This window comes from Pinus tabuliformis, chromosome 8, assembly GCF_031772625.1.
Source record: "Pinus tabuliformis cultivar Carrire ecotype Pingquan chromosome 8, CPIR1, whole genome shotgun sequence".
In the NCBI taxonomy this organism is placed as follows: Eukaryota; Viridiplantae; Streptophyta; class Pinopsida; order Pinales; family Pinaceae; genus Pinus; species Pinus tabuliformis.
Genome location: NC_142294.1, coordinates 1,808,342,957 through 1,808,362,425, shown reverse-complemented (window position 1 = coordinate 1,808,362,425; position 19,469 = coordinate 1,808,342,957). Strand labels below are relative to the sequence as shown.

The window sequence follows — 19,469 nt, the reverse complement described above, 5'->3', positions numbered from 1 at the left end:
TTTAAGTTTTAATAAAATTTATTTATTTATTAAATTTAGTTAGTTTGTTTTATAATATAAGAAGTATTTATTGGGTTTGGAGTATGTCTTAAAACTGTTTTAGTGTGGATCCCTTTACTGAACTTTTGCGCGCGGCCCGACCCTTCGCTCTCAAGCTAGGGTTCTGAGTGTTTGCGGCGTCGCTCAGGCTGCTGCGCCTCTGCGCACAACCTTGCCCCTCCCTCTGCAGCCAGATGGAGGCTCCTGAGAGCTCTGCCCCCCCTGTGGATCCGCCCCCCGAAGTTACGGCGTTCAGAAACTTGATAGCGAATGGAACAAATCGGTCTCCTTCTGCGACTCAGCAAAAATTCATCAAAAGGATGGATTCGATACCCTCTGTTGCCCTGCCAGAGGAGGACACCTGCAAAGCTGCTCTGAACTTGGCAGAAAAAGGCCTCATAGGCCAGTTTACAGGCCTATGGCCCTCCCCCAAATCCGTGGAGGATTGGACCCAACGAAACTGGCAACCTCTGATAAAAAACGGAGTGAAGAGTTACTTCGTGGGCAAAGGGTACTTCGTTTTTGTTTTTGAAAGCTCGGAAGACAGAAGCTTAATCTTCAGAAATGGCCCCTATTTCATGGGGCCACAGGGACTGTATTTAAATCAATGGAACCCAGACTTTGATCCCTCTCAAGACGTCCCATCTGTTGTGCCGGTGTGGGTAAGACTCCCCCATCTGCCCCTTCACTGCTGGAACCAAAAATCGTTTCAGACTATTGGGAACGCATTAGGCAAGTATATAGACCAGGCTGTAAGAAGAGACCAATATTCTTGTGCGCGTATCTGCGTCGAAGTGGACCTTGAAGAAGGATTGCCTGAAGCGATCAAGCTTACGGTGGCAGGATGGACGCACATCCAAGAGCTCGATTATGAGCAGCTCCCCTTTAAATGCAGACACTGTCACGGCTACGGCCACTTCGCCAAGAATTGTAAGAAGAAAGCAGAGGACCAGGCTGAAAAACAGAATGGAGAGCAATGGACCCTAGTCCAGAGAACAGCCCAAGCAAAGAAGGACACAGGAAAAAGCGCAGCAACAAGAGACAGGAACAATGTCATCCCAACTCAGGAGACAGGAGAAAATGTAAAAGGAACCGAGGAGGCGCAACCAGATCCACCGATCAAAGACCAGGTAAAAGAGAACCATGAGGAAACCCCTCCTGAAAGCAATGAGGGAGGGGGTGACATTCACATCGAAGTCACCCAAGGCAGCCCCTCAAGCCCCACCTATGCAGAAATCACGAAGAAAAAGCCAGCTGAAAGCTCTGAGTCCTCAGAGGAAGAACTCTTTGAGAGACCTTTAAAAAGACCCGGAAGGAAATCCCGCAAGGAAAAAAGAGAAGAAGAAGCAGAAAGGCTCAAAACACAAGGGAGCCAATCCACGATAGAAATGACAATCAGAAGAAGTAACAGGCCCAGGTCATCCAAGGGCGGCTCCACCCCAAGCATAGGTAAATAATGAAGTTAGTCTCTTGGAATTGCAGAGGACTGGGGAACCCCGCCAAAATAGAAGCAGTTAAGGATCTCTTAAAATCGGAACCTACTGATATCCTCATGCTCCAAGAGACTAAGATAGCAGGACAAGCCCTGCTAGAAACCAGCAAATCAAAATGGAAGAAAAACTCAGGCATAGCTGTCAGCGCTCGGGGATCCTCGGGAGGTCTGGCAACGCTCTGGAATGAAGAACAATTCCAACTCATCAGCACTCATGAGACCTTGCACTAGATATATACAGAAATAACCCACATTTCAAGTAAGTTATCTATCTCTCTAGTCAATATATATGTACCTGTCAATTATTCAGAAAAAAGAGACTGCTGGAAATCTTTGGCAGAATTTCTTGAACAGGAAACCCCTAACAACATCATTCTCGCTGGAGATCTCAATATTGTTTTGAAAGCAAAAGAAAAAAGAGGAGGTTCTGACTCCAAGGACCCTATGGTGGGTGTAGTGGAGGAACTTGCTCAGCTCTGGGATCTCCAAGATTTTAATCCAATCCAAGGCTTATTCACCTGGTCAAATAACAGAACTGGAACAGATCATATCTCTGCTCGGCTTGATCGTTTTCTAGTGCAATCCCTCCTCATGAATAAGAAAATCATAACAACAAAAATTCTGCCCAAGTTGTCCTCGGATCACAAGCCAATACAGCTCTGTTTAGAAGACGAAGAGGATTTGGGTCCCATCCCATTTCGTTTTTCTCCTCAATGGATTGAAAGAGAAGGCTTTATGGACACGGTGAAAGCATCTTGGAACATCTCCATTTCAGGTTCCCCAAGCTTTGTTTGGGAGCAAAAACTGAAACTCACCAAAAAAGCATTGAAGGAGTGGATCAAGAAACCAACTCCCAACCCCACCTCTCTTAGAGTTGCAGCAGTCCAGGCTTTGCATTCCCTTCAAAATGACATGGAATGTAAAAACATTAATGAAAACCTCTTGGACAAGGAAATAAAAGCGCAGAGAGCAGCCTACCAATCTTTTAGAAATGAGGAAGAATACTGGAGATTAAAGTCTAGGAGCCTGTGGCTGAAAGGAGGGGACCGCAATACCTCTTTCTTCCACCGGCAGTACAGAGCTAGATTGTCAAGGAACCATATAGCAGAAATAAAGACTATGGCGGGCCAAATCTGCAAGGGCAATCAGCAAGTCAAAGAAGCTGCAGAACTACACTTTCAGAATCTCTACAGCTCGGATGACCAAGGTGAAGAAATGGAGGAAACAGAATTTCTCAACCATATCCCCTCCTTAATCTCTCTGGAGGACAACGCAGATTTATGCAAACCTGTTACAGAGGAAGAAATAATCAAAACTATCTGGTCCATGGATTCCGACAAGGCCCCCGGGCCGGACGGATTTACCATTCACTTCTACAAAGTATGCTGGGACATCATAAAAAATGATCTACAAAAGATGATAAGGGGATTCATGTCTAAAGCCAAAGTAGGCGGCAGCACTAACTCAACCTACTTAGCTCTGATTCCCAAAGACTCTAATCCGGAAACTTTTGCCAGATTCAGGCCAATTTCATTATGTAATGCTTCCTATAAGATCTTGGCAAAGTTGTTGGCCAACAGAATGAAGCCCTTGCTCCCTAGAATCATCTCTAAATCTCAAGGAGGCTTTGTGAAAGGTAGACACATCCTGGACAACGTCATTCAAGTTCAGGAGACCATACACTCAAGCAAGCAGAGAAAAGAGAAAGGTATGCTCATAAAGTTAGATATGGCGAATGCGTTCGACAGAGTCAATAGAACATTTCTAAGTAAAGTCTTGCTCTCCTTCGGCTTCTCCATTCAGTTTGTCAACCTTTTAAAGGCCTGCATGAACAACCCATGGATAGCTCCCCTCATAAACGGCAGACCTGCAAACTTCTTTAAAGCCAAGAGAGGCATCAGGCAGGGATGCCCGCTCTCTCCCTATCTTTACATCATATTGGCTGAAGCATTAAGTCGAAAACTTGAAGCTGAAAGACTGTCAGGATCCATTCCGGGCCTCAAACCCTCCAACAGAGCAAGCTCCCTGAACCATGCATTATTTGCAGATGACTCGATCCTTCTGGGGGGCGCCTCAATCAGAATTGCAAAGGCCTTCGGCACGGTCATTAGGAACTACTGCAAAGTCTCAGGAGCACTGGTAAACGAAAGCAAAAGCGAAGTCTACAGCTGGAATACAGATCAACAGGAGCTCAACAACATAGCTAACTCTCTTGGATTCAAAGGGCATTCACAATGGGAGAGAATCAGATATCTCGGCCTACCCATAATCTCAGGAGTGAATAAGAGATCGCTTTGGAGCGACATAATCTGCAAATTCAAATCCAAGATCTTGAAATGGGGAGGATACTGGTTGACAAAAGGAGGTAAGGTCATTTTAATCAAATCTCAGCTCTCTTCTTTAATAATTTATCAAGCAGCCTTTCTGCTCGCCCCCAGAAATATCATGGACCAAATCTCCTCTCTCCTTAGAAATTTCCTCTGGCAAGGAGGCAGGGGCAATGATAAGAAACTCCATCTTGTAAATTGGGAAACAGTCAAGAAACCCATCGAGGAAGGAGGATTGCAAATCCGAGATCCTTCTCTGGTCAATCTCGCCTTAGGCAGCAAAATCCTGTGGAAAATGTTTAAAGAGCCAAGTCTTCCTGTAAGTGTCATTCTGCGATCAAAGTATACAAACAGAACTGATTTGAGAAACCTCCATCTGGACTACACAGCAAACAGTACTCTGCTGTGGAAGCTCTGTTACAAAAGCAGCAAAATCTTCAAACGAAACATCTACAGAATCCCAGGGAATGGCAAGAAAATTCGACTCTGGCAGGACAGGATAATGGGGCGAAATCCTCTAAGCGAAAATGAGGAAATCGCAGGATTAAGGGACTGGTTAATCACAGGTGGGAAGTTAAGTCTATTTGACATATCCGTTTGGGATCAGAGAGGCGATTGGGCAGGTTGGGCAATCCCTGCTCCACCAGCACATCTGCAACAGCAACTGAATTTATTTCTGGACCTGATCGAAGAGGCCGCACCGATTCATAGATCGATGCAAGACCGATGGGGCTGGGGCCATTCTGGAGATTACACAGCAGCTGAAGGCTATAAAGCATTTCAGACATCGGGAAATAGCAAACACAGTCCGGCGTTCTGGAAAAACGTTTGGGATCCCACAGCTCTCCCGAAAGTCAACTTCTTTGTCTGGACACTGATACACAATAAGATTCTAACAGGTGACAATCTAGTAAAAAGAAGCTTCGCTGGCCCTCACTGGTGCGCCCTTTGTAGAAGCAACGCCGAGACAGCTCAACACCTCTTCATCGACTGCCAGTACGCAAAGGAAGTATGGAATTTTACGCTCCAAGATTTGCTTATAAGCTCTCCCGCTCAGATATCAGTTCCAGACCTCTTTGCCGAATGGAGCCACCGTTACTCTCGGCATATCCCTCAAAAATCGATTAGGTATAAAATCTGGAACGCTTTGCCCAAATTTGTCTGCTGGAAGATCTGGTTGGCTCGTAACCAGAAGGTCTTTAAAGATTACCAACTAACTCCATTGCAAGTAGCAGCTAAGGCTAGATCCCTTCTTCTAGAAACGGTGCAGCAACAGTATTATAAAGAGGATGCATCTCTTCAGCAGATAGAGAAGCGGTGGATTGGAAAGCTTGAATTACAAAACAGAAAAATCCTCTTTTCTCCTAATCTAGAGCTCCCATCCTGGAAGAAGAGAGACGCAGATGAAACATTCCAGATCTGGTGGAGAGCTCAAAACTCTCATACAATCTTCTTTGACGGGGCTTCTAAAGGAAACCCCGGTCCCTCGGGCGCCGGTGGGATCATCTTCTCCCCTGAAGGGCGCTCCAGCGATTCTTTCTACTGGGGTCTTGGTTTGAAGACTAACAATCAAGCAGAACTGCTCAGCCTTCTTAAAGCTTGTCAAATTGCCAGAGAAAAAGGGATCAGGGACATTCAGATTTTTGGAGATTCGGAGATCCTCATAAAGAAGCTGAACGCTGGAGAGTTATTCAGAAATGCAGGTCTCAATAGAACACTGGAAAGACTGAAAAGAGTGCTCTCATCCTTTGCATCTTACAAATTCTATCATATACTCAGAACTTCAAACACCGAAGCGGACTTGATGGCTAACAAAGGGAGCGCTCTGGACAGAGGGTGGTTGTTCATCAATGAGGACAGATTTGTAGAAACTCCTCCATAAATGTTTAGATATAACTGCTATTTTAGAAGCACAAGCAGGATGTAATCAGGGCTGCTTCGGCAAAGCCCCTCTCTTTTTTCTCTGGAACCAATAAAAAAAACCATATCCGTTACAGTTAAAAAAAAAAAAAAAACTGTTTTACTGTGGTTAAGAGCTCGTTTTCTTCAGATGTAAAAAACAAGTTAATAGTCCAAGACTTAGAAGTATCTAGCAAGAGTGAAAGTCCACCCTTACAAATCACCAACTAGTTATTCTAGGTGGCACGATTTTCCTTGAATAACAGTGATGAGTTAGCCTTCCTTGAATAACAGTGATGAGTTAGCCTGTATTTACAAATAGCAGTGAGAGATGGTTGTCTTCACGGTTGGTTTGATGACTGAATTATGATAGATTTTCCCACCCTAGAAAAATGAGATACACTTGTTATAGTTCATTTGATAAAAAAAACATTATCAAATTATTAAAGTGGTTACACATCAGTGTCACTTCCTATTGAATTCACTCTTAATTTAAAGTTTAATAAAATCTATTTATTTATCAAATTTAATTGGTTTCTTCAATAGGATGAAAACCACTTTTTATAGTTCACGTCATATAAAAAGACAATCTCAAATGTCATAGTCTAACTATAGACGAAATAGCCGAATTCATCAAAATTCAACAATACAATTTTAAGATTTTTTGTTGTTTAAAATACATTTTTGAATGCGTAAATGGATTCAGCACCTAAAACACCCATAAACGCTAGAATTATGCAAATTGAACAATTTAAATTCAAGTTTTTAAAAATCTCTGTAAGATTTTGATTAAAATTAACAAAAAAATAATCAAAGCCATTTAATTTATTTGTTAATTTAATCAAATAATTAAATAATTAAAATAATTACACATAAGTGTCACTTTTTACCAAATACATTCTTAATTTAAAATTTAATAAAATCTATTTATTTATTAAATTTAATTGGTTTGTTCAATAAAATAAGAACCACTTGTTATAATTCAAGTAAAGTAAAAAACAAATATCAAATTATTAAAGTGATCACACATGACTTTCACGCGTGGTGCATGATATGACGGCGGGGGCGGATGGCTTTCGCACCCCCCAACCGTGTTCGATCCCTACGGAGGACCCTCGCTTCGGCGATTTATGTGACGGCTATGCCGTAAAAATCAGCTGGCTTCGGTCGTATTCTGACTGGCTTCGGCCATATTGTTATCTGAGGGCTTCGGCCGTATTCTGACTGGCTTCGGCCATATTGTAATCTGAGGGCTTCGGCCATATGATATGGATTTCTCTCTGAAAAAAATGACTTTCACTTTCTAATGTAATCATATCTATTTATTTATCAAATTTACATTTTCCTGGCAGGCCGATTCTTATAACCCAATTTTAATTAATTCTAAATCGAATTAAAAGAAAAATCAATAGTGATGGTATGAATTGGAAAAATTATTTAGATACCGATACATTTTATTCAACTGAATAAAGTGGTTATATATACGAGAGATAAAATGAGATAAAATTAAGATAATTATGATAATGAAAATTAGTAGGGCAAATGGTACTCCATGTGATTTTCGCTAAAAAATCTCTCACAATCTTGATATGGATCACAGAAGTCTGAACTCTATTATTAAAGTTCCTTATAATTATTTTTTATTATATTATTAATAATTTTTATAATTAATTTTTATTATATTATTAATAATTTTTATTTTAAGCTTTTATGGAGAGATTATATTTTTTAATATGAAATTGTTTAGATACGGATACATTTTATTTAATTGAATAAAGCGGTTATATATACGAGAAATAAAATTAAGATAATTATAATAATGAAAATCAGTAGTGAAATAATCAAATTTAAATTAAATATTAAAGTTTATTATAATTAATTTTTATTATATTTTTTTTGTGTAAATTTAGGCATTCCTCATTCCATATTACGAAAACAGAATTACAGCAGACTAAAGTTCAGGTGGCTAGTCTGCCCGCAGGAAACCAGACCGCCACCTATCGGCCTTGTAACCAGACCAAAATTTAAAAATGTTTTTCTCCTTCATCCTGTCATAACCATGCTTTTGACTACTTTTAACTAATCTAGCTACAGGAGCATAACTTAACAACCAGACGCAGTTCTGTTTTAACAACATTTTAAACAAAATTTAAAGACTCAGCTCAGTTAATCCTCGTCTGACGAGTTGACCGGGGCGGGCGTTGAGGCGCTGGTCCCAGGTTTCGCCTTCTTCTGCTCAATGATCCATTTTAGTTCCAGCAGCATTTGTTCCATGTTCTTCAACAACAGGTGGTTTCTCGCTGCCTGGACTTGGACAGCCGCGATCTCTTTCAGGAGGGTATTCTTTAGATTCTCTGATTCCTCCGTTATCTGGCTTTTGAACTGTTCCTCTGCCTGCTTGCGTTCCTCCTCCTCTTCTTCTCGGACAACCTGATTCATCTCCATTGCCTGTGCAACCACATGTTTCATTATCCAGTACTGCTGAAGCGTTCTGTTGAACAGAGAGTTTCTGCTTCTTGTGTTTCCTGGGTCCGGGATCAGATCCTCCCATTCCCCGCGGGGGATTTCCTTGTTCTCACTAATAGCCCTCAGCTCCCTCTCCCACCCATTGATTTGAGTGCAGATCTCCGGGGAATTTCTGGCCATATACACGTTGATCATGAACATGCTCTTGTCTGAGTCCAGCTTCCTGCCCCTTTTCCTCAGTTTGCTACTGGTGCCTTCCTCCTGAGCCTTAGCTGGTTTTTCCTTTTTCAGTGCCATCTTGCTGCGGTCTTGGGATCTTGATTTTATGGGGACTTTTCTACCTATCATAACAGCAAACCACAAGTCAGTGCCTTTAAATTGTAATTCAGCTGAAATCCACTCGCTTACCGCCCAAGCTTTAGCATGTCGGTCCTGTGGGTGGTTCAGGCTTGCGGTCCGGGGCCATAACACAAGTTTTCCTGCTAAGCGGCTCATGTCACTCCACCCTCTCTCAGTAGCCCTGGAGATCCCTCATAGACCAGCTTGGCTAGACTCATCAGACCTAGCCAACTGATGGTGGGAGTATCCAGGCATGGCACCGCGGGAGAGATCCAGGGAATAGACATGGGTAGGGCGTCGGTGCCCATCATGGAGCATGACAAGGCCCGACAATGCCACCCTCCCCTCCCACCTCTCTGTTCTGGGCATGGGTTGAGCCTCCCGATAGGAACCCAAATTTTCGCCATCCGAGTCCCCCCCTGCTCTGGAGGGAGAGAGGGGAATCGACTTTTTGCCGAGGTGGCCTCTATCTATCCTACTACTGATATACTGCTTACAGTGGCGGGACTGTTTAGGGCAAGCATAGACATTTCTATTGCTAGCTATCATAGGCCCAGGAAGACAGGGACGAGAGAGAACATACCACCTTTCCTTGCGAGAGCCGGGGACGAAGGCTGGTCATTGGGCCGTGCTGCCACCTTTCCTCTTTCTTTCATGTTTCTCGCCAAACTGCATGAGCGTTCCATCTGCCACCTTTGGCTATTGTTTGTTATCGATCCGTTGTCCTCGCGACTAGACCTCCACTTGGCCATTTAATTCTCCGGCTATCATCCCCGCGTCCCTTCCTCGGGATGTGGAAAAACTTGTCTGTCCTTCTTTATGCTTCATTACTCCAATATTCTCCCGGTTGCTCCTGCTGTATCTGTAATGCCCCACTTAAATCTTATCCTACAAATTTTGTTAATATTTACATTATCTGAAAATATTGAGAAATATTGGTCTAATATAAATTTATGATTTCCATTATTCAAATTCCCCACTTACCTTCTCAAATTGAATATTATGTAGGATATGGTCTCCTTCCATTATTTCAAAATATATGTATTCATTTCACATTCCCCAATGTACCCTCACATTTACTTGGGAGAAGACATAGTCCTCTCCATCTTATCATCAATATATATTTATTCATTTCACATTCCCCAATGTACCCTCACATTTACTAAGGAGAAGACATGGTCCTCTCCATGTAAGTACATTTCACATTCCCCAATGTACCCTCACATTTACTTGGGAGAAGACATAGTCCTCTCCATCTTATCATCAATATATATTTATTCATTTCACATTCCCCAATGTACCCTCACATTTACTAAGGAGAAGACATGGTTCTCTCCATGTAATTACTCTTCACATTCCCAAATGTACTTTTCAGATTTACTTGGGAGAAGACATGATCCTTTCCCATTAAATTCTCAATTTTATATTCATGTCACAATTCCAAATGTACTCCTAGCTTACTTGGGAGAAGAGAAGTCAACTAAGGATGGATGAGAAGTTAATGACATTAATGAGAGGTGGTTGAGATGGAGAAAGGAAAGAGGGTATAAAAAGGGAAGGGGGAAGGAAGAAAAGGGGGGGGGGGGGTTGGAGTCTTGCTTAGGATTGTGGGGGTTGGTTGTGATTGTTTGGCCTTGTTATGATTTTGGGAGACCTTGGAAACCTGTGGAGGTTTCTTGGGTTTGAGAGGAGGAAGGTATCATTATCTAGTTTTGCACATTCTTCTTAAGGACACACTATATCTGGTTGGACTTGGGCACGGAGGGCTAGGGAACCTGTGGAGGTTTCCTGGGCTAGGAATTTATTTCCTAGTTGGCTGGGAGGTAAATCCGGTTGGGTTGGTGAGAAGGAGCGTTCAACAGGAGCTATAAGACAAAGGTATCATCATCAACCGCCGGAACAGGTATTTTCCATGGACCACTCTTGTTAAGTTGATATCAATGGAATGCTCACCTTAAATTATGTTACTTATGATAAAGTGATAAGATGTTGAATGTTTAAATCTATGTAAGAAGGTCAGCAAATTCTTTTTTTTACTTTTAGAACAGTAGGAAAATAGATCTGTTAGTGTATTATAGATTGAGACTCTAATAATTGGAATTAGGCCTTTACACATGGTATCAAAGCTTTGGTTCAAAATCTGGACCCAAAACCCACTAAACCCGCAATTCATACCCAAAGTGTCCTTGTCATTTGATGCGAATCCCCACCCACAGCTACTGGCCTTCACTTATGATAGGATTCTGTATTCCATTCGCATTTGGTTTGACTCTGCCATTTCTTCCACTAGCAAAAGCTTGATTGGTTTGACCATATTTTCAAAGGCGCAGTGCGAGTACATCTCAGGATCGAGTCATTCATCGATGCAAGTCGTAGTACTGACCAACATCTCCGAGCACACGAACGATTTTGGTTTGGAGCCCTTGAAGATGTGCCCGGATCCAGAAATTCAATAAAATTGAAGAGCAACCATGGTTGGTGGCGTCCAGCAGGGCATATTGCAGCCTGCATTGTTCTGTTCCTCCAATGGGGATGGTGGGGTGGCACCTCAGCCGGAACAAAGTGTTCTTCTTCAGCGCAGGCTCTCTTCATAACCTTAGCGGTAGGGGTTCATCTCATGCCCTATTTTCCAAGTATTTCCGATATTTTTTCTTCGTTTACGTCATCTCCTAGCTTAGATAAGTCAAATTCCCCAATGCCCTGCGAGTTAGTCCTCCATGAAGTAGACTGGGAGGAGAACAAGGGTTTTGATGATAATAATAGTTCATCATTCAATGGATCCAGAACATGGCATTGGAATGCTCAGGTTATTGAATCTGGATGTGGGTTTCAAAGATTGAACAGGACCGATACTCTGGATCTCCTCAATGGCTCATTGATTGCCGTTGCCGGGGATTCAGAGGCTCGGTGCCTGGCTCTCTCACTGTTAGAACTGATACTGGAATCCACTGAATCCATCTCAAAGAATCTTTTCAAACAACATAGTGATTATGAATTTGTGTTGGAGGAAAGAGGGCTAAAGGTAGATTTTATTTGGGCACCTTTTGCAGTGAATTTAACCAGATTTTTGGGGAATGTTCACCATGGCAGCAGGTATCCTAATGTTCTGGTCATGGGAACAGGACTTTGGCATATGCTTCACGTCACCAATGCTAGTCATTATGGTAAAGCACTGTGGAGACTGCAGAATTCTGTTGTCTCTATCCTGCCTCTGTCTCCACATTTTGGCACCGAAGGGTTTGATGCTGATCGTGTTGTGGTTCAAGCATCCCATATGTTCTGGCTTGGCATTTCGATTCTAATTAATGGTATGTTGAACACAGAGGTAAATAGGCAGAATATGACCAAAGAGATGTGTGCTGCTTATGCCGAAGAACTCCATAATAGCAAGCTTTTGCGGTCCACGGGAGGGCCTCTCATGCTGCTTAACATCGAGAGCTTAAGCAGAGGTTGTGGACCCGATTGCACAGATGATGGGATGCATTACAAGGGTGCTGTGTATGAAGCTGCTGTGCAGATAATGTTGAATGCTCTTCTGGTCAAGTCCCAACAAGTGAAATTTTGACCTTGTGTGGATGGGGAGTGTGCTTGCCAAATCAGTTTGTGCAAATTCAATGACATTGGATGGCCAAAGTAAATTGCTAATTGTCTAACATTCCTTCCGGTCCAGAGATAACCGATTCCTTCTAATTCTTGAAAGAAGGCTTACCCTCTTCATTAGAATAATGTTACCCGCCCTTCACTTTGTTGAACCATTCAATTTTGTTTTATTCATCTCCTCTTAATCAAATCATCGATCATTGTTATCTTTAACGTTCAACTCGATACGTTTTGATTCCATTTTTATCAGAGCTGAATGGATTCTTTGACCCCTCCATCGACTACACCTGTGATGTATCATGTGACAACACCCTCCTTCACAATGGAAAATTACCACATCATTGAAGATGAATTTAGAAGGATTTTCATCCATGTTATACCTGCTCTTGTACCCACACCTGCACACAGCAACACATGCAGAACTGATTTTTATTATTTTCTGCTATGTTGATAGTTTATTTCTATGGCCATTCAATTCGATGTATTTCACCTCCATTTTATTAAGTGCTAATCTACCCCGGACAAGTTTTGGAAAGCTACACTAGCAACCTTTTCATAATTGTTGGGCCTCCACTGTTACCTAGGTTGATAGTTACATCAACCTATATAGCCATAAGATGAGAAGCCCCATACACATATTGTGTCAGTTCTACCCTTGAGACAACTCCCCTAGTCACAGAGATATAGTCACCATGGCTTGGAGGTTGCCCCTTATCAATTTTGATTTTGGCCAGAAACAAGTTTGAATGCCAAGTGCATGGGCTTAAATTTATATATTCACATAGTTAGTTGTTTTTTTTCAGATTTAGAACCAATGTCTGTACAACAAATAAGTGTCAATGTAATCAACCGCTAGTCTAGTTATGCTAGAACATGAAAAAGAACTATAGCCTGTGGTTTATGCTACACTCTAAAAAAAAAACTGAAGATATTGCAACACCAGATAATATTTTGGGGTTTTATCATCCCAAATTCCATTAGTAATCCAAAATGAAAAAAAGTAAAGCAGTAAGCATAAAGATTGAACATGGCTTTCAGTGTTTTTATATACCTGGCGAGCCTCAAGATTTGACACAGCCTTTGCTCCAACATAAGGAAGCCCCTCAATTACAGCATCTTCCAAATCTGAAACGAAGGTAGGTTCACATCCCAATGCTGGCACACACTCCCAGTTCACAATACTAGATTGAAGGGCCAATTCTTTGTATTCCATGTCAATTTCCTCTAGTGTTTCAATGTGCTCACTGACAAAGCTGCATTTGATCAAGACCATAAAATCCAATATAGAAGTATATAATTACACTAATTTTAGTAGAGCTTCAAATCTGAAGTATCCTTAATGGAACACATGAATTTACTTCTTTATACAACTAAGAATAAAATTATTTTCAATAGTTTTGGGATTTCATGTTAATTGAAATTGCAGATCTCATATTCATCTTACGACCAAGGTATGCTAACTTGATCCTTTCATGTCAAAATGTGATTTTAATTACATTAACCAAAATGGCTACAAGACATCCGAAGTTGTAGAGCCTGTCTTCTGAGAGTAGTACATTTTTCACCCACGTACCCACCATCAACAATTCTACCATCAGTTCAAATTATATAGACTTTTCCACAACACAAGTTCTCAAGTGCACTCTTGGATACAACACTTCATTTTTTTTTTTTTTTTCGGAGAAAGCCTTAGTTCACACAAGATGGTTATGCATACTATGATTTGGAAGACACCACTTAGAAATTTACAATCACCACTGAAATGTCAGGGGTGTGGGCTCAAAAGCTTATGCTTACACATTTTTTCGTGGAATCTGCATAGAAACCCAGTGTTGAAACTTAAAATTTGACTGTAGTCATCCATGTCCATTTAAAAATGCAGGAACAGCTCTCTTCTATACCAAGAACTATCATTTCATTTCTTTTTATATCTTCTTATAGCCCAGGATTGCAGGGCTGGAACATTACTTCATGCTTATATGCACTTGCCTTCTTACCATGCCTTGGAAAATGCCACTTATTATTTTTGAATCATCACCATGGCATGTGAGGAGTGGCTTATAAATTTTCATTCATCACCATGGTTTGGGAGAAGCTTGAGAAATAAAAACAATGATATTTCTCATTAATATGGAAGTCAACATTTTACATATAATGCAAATTTTCAATTCTAATGCATTTCAAAATACATATGATGGTACATACTACAAAACAATATGGATTTTGGACATAATAAGTCAATTTGAGTTAGATTTGTCAAGTCAATCTAACTAATGTTTGACTTGTGAGTTTGAGTCCTCATTACGAATCAAATTGATGAGTTTGACTTAGGATCGAATCATATTTAGAATCAATTCGACTCTGCTTAATTTCCTCATAGAATGGAATTAGGCATAGTCTTTCACTTGTAGTCAAGGAGGATGGTGACACTTCACAAAAAAAAACAGGATACTTTTTCCATATTGATGACCTGAGCTACAGGTAAATTTGGGTTTCTAGCTAGACTATAAGAGATATTATTTCAAACTTCCAAACCATTTGCCAGGTAACATTTTAATAGTTCTTTGTGTAATCAGCGATGGAAGGAACAATGTACATTGATTAAATGAGCTATTTAAAATATAATATGTAATTTATACATTAACTCTTGGATCATTATTTAATATTGAAAGACGTGATTATTAAGTAGGTGGGGACATACTCTCCTTTAGTGAATATTAGGTTCAAAGAGAAAGGCAGTGCTATACACCTACGATTTTATAATGTTCAAAATTTCGGTTTCCCTTATGATGGGTTAATAAGTCTTAGATATCGTGCAGATTTTGAACAAATCAAAATGGTGAGGACGCGAAGGAACCAAGGGCCTGGGGAGTCTTCACAAGGACCTCCTTCAAATAACCCATTACCTTCACCAGAATTGACTCTCATCCTGCGTTCCTTGGAAGCAATTAATGAAACCTTAAGAGGACGCCAAACAAATGAAATGGAAGGGGAACACCCTTCATCAGGGTTAGGGAACCCCGAGGGATCTAGAGATTATGATAGAAGACCTCCAGTTGAGGACATTACTAGAGAGCTCCAAAAGATTAAACTCCCAGAATTTGCAGGAGGTCGTGCCAGTGAGCATGCAGAAGCCTGGTTAGAGGGGATGGGAAGGTGTTTCGCACTAATTCCAAAGCCAAAATAGAAATATTCCAACTCAGAGATAGTGCTCTGAATTGGTGGGGTAACTTGGAGCGTCAACTACACCTCACTCCAGACACAGTTACTTGGGAATTGTTTGAAGAGAGGTTTAGGAAGAAGTACCTACCAGCATATTATGAAGAACAACAGGTAGGAGCCTTCCATGCCCTGATACAGGGAGGTCATACTGTAGAAGAATATGAAATTCGATTTATGGAATTGGTCAAGTACGTTTCCTACATGGATACTGATCAGCGCCAAGCGGATCGTTTTATGTATGGATTGAGACCTAAGATTAGGGCAATGGTACGGATGTGGAAACCATCCTCAGTTGCAGAAGCTGTAGAACAGGCTCGTTATGTCAAAGAACACCTAGATTTAAAGGGTGAAGGTAGAGCCATCTTTCCACGTCAAATAGGGTTTATGGGGAAGGCCCCTCGTACCTTCCCAAGGGGGGAAAGTCGGAGGCCACCACCATATGGAAACAGGGTTATACCTAGAACACCAACAGTAGGAATTTCAATGGTTTCTAGTGCAGCTTCACCCACAGTTTCAAGGGCGCGTACAAATCAAAGTCATAGGCGAGGAACAACAAGTGGGGGTAGGGGTTCCAGGGGAAGAAACTCTTTCCAAAGAACTCCACAACATTCGGTTCAAGGTCCACCACGCATCACTTGTTGGGGATGCGGAGGACCTCATTACCAGCGGGACTGCCCAGAGTTTCGAACCAGTAACAACAGAAGAGAGGGAAAAGAACCAATGGGGGGAGCAGGTAGCCACCACCGAATCTATGCCGCATTTGACAATCAGCAAGTTGAACACCAGTTTGCTGTAGTAGAAACCTCAGGTATGATAAACAAAGTAAAAGTTAAAATTTTGTTTGACTCTGGTGCTACAGATAGGTTCATTTCACCAGTTGCATTAGAAAAATGTGGGTTGGCAACCTATGAGCATGATGACTTTAAACAAGTCGAGATGGCTTCTGGAATAAAACAAGCAGTAGGGCCTAGTGTTGACCAATGTCAGGTAAACCTCGGGGTGTGTATGACTAAGTTAAAGGCATACGTCACCGAATTGGGAACGTATGATGTAATTGTTGGAATGGACTGGCTAGAAGCTCATCGAGATTTGGTAGACTGTTTCAAGAAGAAGGTGATCTGTTTAGATGATGAAGGTAGGCCAATTGAGATTTGTGGAATCAAGAGGGGAGTGTCCCTACGATTCATACCCATGATGAAGGTAAAACGTTGTCTCAGACAAGGTTGCAAACTGTATTTGGTCAAGACTGTAAGTGACCAGAAAGGACCTTCCTTGGATCAACATCTAGTTTTGGCTGAATTCAAGGATGTTTTTCCAAAGGAATTGCCTGGATTACCTCCTGTAAGAGACATTGATTTCACCATTGATCTAAAACCAGGTGCAGAACCAATATCTAAGACACCCTATAGGATGACAACTCCAGAGCTTTGTGAGTTGCAGATGCAGTTAAAGGAGCTCTTAGACTTGGGATTGATCAGACCTAGTATTTCCCCTTGGGGTGCACCAGTAATTTTTGTCAAGAAGAAGGATGGTTCCCTGCGCCTATGCATAGATTATAGAGACTTAAACAGAGCCACGATAAAGAATAGGTACCAAGTTAAGCGTGGTTTGTGGTTATCCTAGGATTGTCTCCCTTCAGCCTGAGGTCGATCTAGGCTCTAACATAGTAAAATGGAAAGGATAGCCAGTGGAGGATGCTAGTTGATTGACAACATCAGAGTTGCAGAAATATGGAGTAAACTCTGACAGTTTGAGAAATGATTCTTTTCTTCCCCGAGAGTTTGATGCAGGAGCATCTGGACTTAGCCAACAATGTGAAGGTTTGTTCACATGTTGTGGCTAAAAGAGTTGAAATTTATTGACCCTAGTGGTCAAAATTCTATTAGAAAAGAGGGTTGGATCTCTCGAAAATGATTTGTAATTCATTTCTTGTAATGGTTAGTAAAATGTCTTATTTTAGATTAGAAGATAAGTTGTTAGCGTAGGTGTGTGATAAAGCTAAAAAATAGCGATTTGATTGTTAGATTGAGATCAGATTTTTAGGATAGGATTTGATTCATAAATAGAAGAAATTGTAATGGAAAGAGAGTTAGCTGAGAGATTGAGTTTTGAGTGATAGAGAGGGTTTTTGAAAGCAAACATAAGTCTGATAAATGTTGTAATTGAGCTGAGAGGGCGAGACTCTATATTTATTATTTTATTGATTGAATTTGATTTAGTGTGCATCTGTGTATTTATCCTGTCGGAAACTCTCGTTTGTCTCTATATTTTTGTGTTCTAAACTAAATCGCGTATTTTTCCGTTTTCGCATTTCAATTATACATCTCAACATCTAAGTGTTAAATTGTGATTATTGGTATAAACAATGAAGATAACAGAGCATAGAAAGGTTTATTGGGGTTGTAGACCCACAAGCCATAGGATTTGATGACTGACTGGATGTCGACCGTTAGATCTAGAGAGAGGAGATTAACGGCCCAGATTGAAGTGCATGTCTTCTAAATGGAAAGTCAATGCATAAAGTCAACGTGGGAAAAGTGTTGTTCAATTACGGACTGTTGTTGAGTTGTGGATTGCTGTTCAATCCGTAATGCTATTCAATTACGGACTATTGTTCAGTTACGGATTGCTATTCAATCAGATTGTTGTTCAATTACAGACTGCTGTTTAGTTACGAATTTTTGTTCAATCCGAACTGCTGTTCAATTAGGGACTGTTGTTCAATTATGGGTTGTTGTTCAGTTACGGACTGTTGTTCAATTACGGATTTGCTATTCAATCCAAACTGCTATTCAATTACGGATTATTGTTCAATCCAAAGTATTGTTCAAACTGACTGTTGTTCCATCATAGATTTTCCGTTTAATTGATGATTCACTGTTCAATTGACAATTTGTTGTTCAATTGATGATTTACTGTTTAATTGACAATTTGTTGTTCAATTGACGATTTGTTGTTCAATTGGTAGTTTGCGTCAGGAAGGGGGTAATTGTCCTTTAAGGATGCCCTATTGAGATTTCTAAAGTCCACACATTGGTGAATCTCTCTGCATTTCTTGCTGACAAGCAACAAATTAGCTACCCAAGTAGAGTAGCATAGGGGCACTATTATTTTTGCATATAAGAGTTTTTTAATTTCCTTCTCAATAGAGGGAAGCAAGAGGGGATTAATTTGTCTAAACTTTTTCTTAAAGGGCTTGACTCCCTCTTTTAAAGGGATGTGATGCTCTATCATACTCTGGTCATAATTTTTGAGGCCATTATATGACCAAGCAAAAACATCGGCATACTTTGAGAGGAGTTGGACATATTGATCCTTTTTATGTTGTGAAAGAAACCTGGAAAAATTATGAACGTATTTTCAGATGTAGTAGAAATGTTAACCGTCTCCACCTCAACATTAGGAGGTTTAAGGGTCAGGGTAGCCATAACGTCATTATGATCAACTTTTTTTTCAAGGGGAATCAACCCTCTAGGAATATGATTATTTTTTAGTTGAATGACGCCATGTTCGCCAATTTTTGGATTGAATGGAGGGACGTTGGTTTGTGCCAAGTCGACATCCTTGTCTTTGTCAATAAATTGGTTTGAGTATTCTCCAATCAATTGGATGAACCTCTTAATCTCCTGCTCGTCTTCAAATACCTGCCAATGCTTGATGTTGTCAAGTATTGAAGGTCTATAGAGAACCTCTATTGCGAACTTAATTTTAAGTCTAGTGGGAGGGGAAAAAGTAGCTGCTGTAATAGCCAAATCATCAACTAACTAATTTTTTTCATTAAGAACAATTGCGAAGTTAATAGATGATAAAAAATTATCAACCACGTCCCAAAATTGGTTTCTATAAGCACGCAAATGGGGATGTTTATCTTAGCACTTGTTTGTTACTTTTATGATCACCAGCTCAGAGTCGCCATATACTAATAAATTTTTTATGTTTAGTTTGCACTCAGTTTCTAACCTGAGGAGGAGTGCTTCGTACTCGGCAATATTATTTGTCGTTTCGAAGTTTAGCTTAAAGGAAAATGAAGAGTTTTTCTGAGAAGGAGGGATTAAGACAATGCCAGCTCTAAATCTAGCTTTAGT

At 40.7% G+C, this 19,469-nt stretch overlaps 1 protein-coding gene and 1 pseudogene across 1 annotated transcript; both read left to right on the top strand.

Annotated features, from left to right (window-relative positions):
* Positions 1 to 233: 233 nt before the first annotated feature.
* On the top strand, positions 234 to 5,740 carry LOC149243486 (uncharacterized). Its single transcript, XM_089371224.1, has 2 exons — positions 234 to 1,488; positions 1,872 to 5,740. The coding sequence occupies exons 1-2, from the start codon at positions 234 to 236 to the stop codon at positions 5,738 to 5,740; spliced, it is 5,124 nt and encodes a 1,707-aa protein (XP_089227350.1).
* Positions 5,741 to 11,088: 5,348 nt separating this feature from the next.
* LOC149243485 (protein ALTERED XYLOGLUCAN 9 pseudogene) lies at positions 11,089 to 12,127 on the top strand (annotated as a pseudogene).
* The last annotated feature ends 7,342 nt before the right edge of the window (positions 12,128 to 19,469 follow it).

Bases quoted from the DNA above. Each gene is read 5' to 3' on its own strand.
- LOC149243486 (XM_089371224.1), top strand. From the start codon at position 234: ATGGAGGCTCCTGAGAGCTCTGCCCCCCCTGTGGATCCGCCCCCCGAA. The intron at 1,489-1,871 runs GTAAATAATGAA...AATCTTTGGCAG, and splicing joins CGGCTCCACCCCAAGCATAG to AATTTCTTGAACAGGAAACC.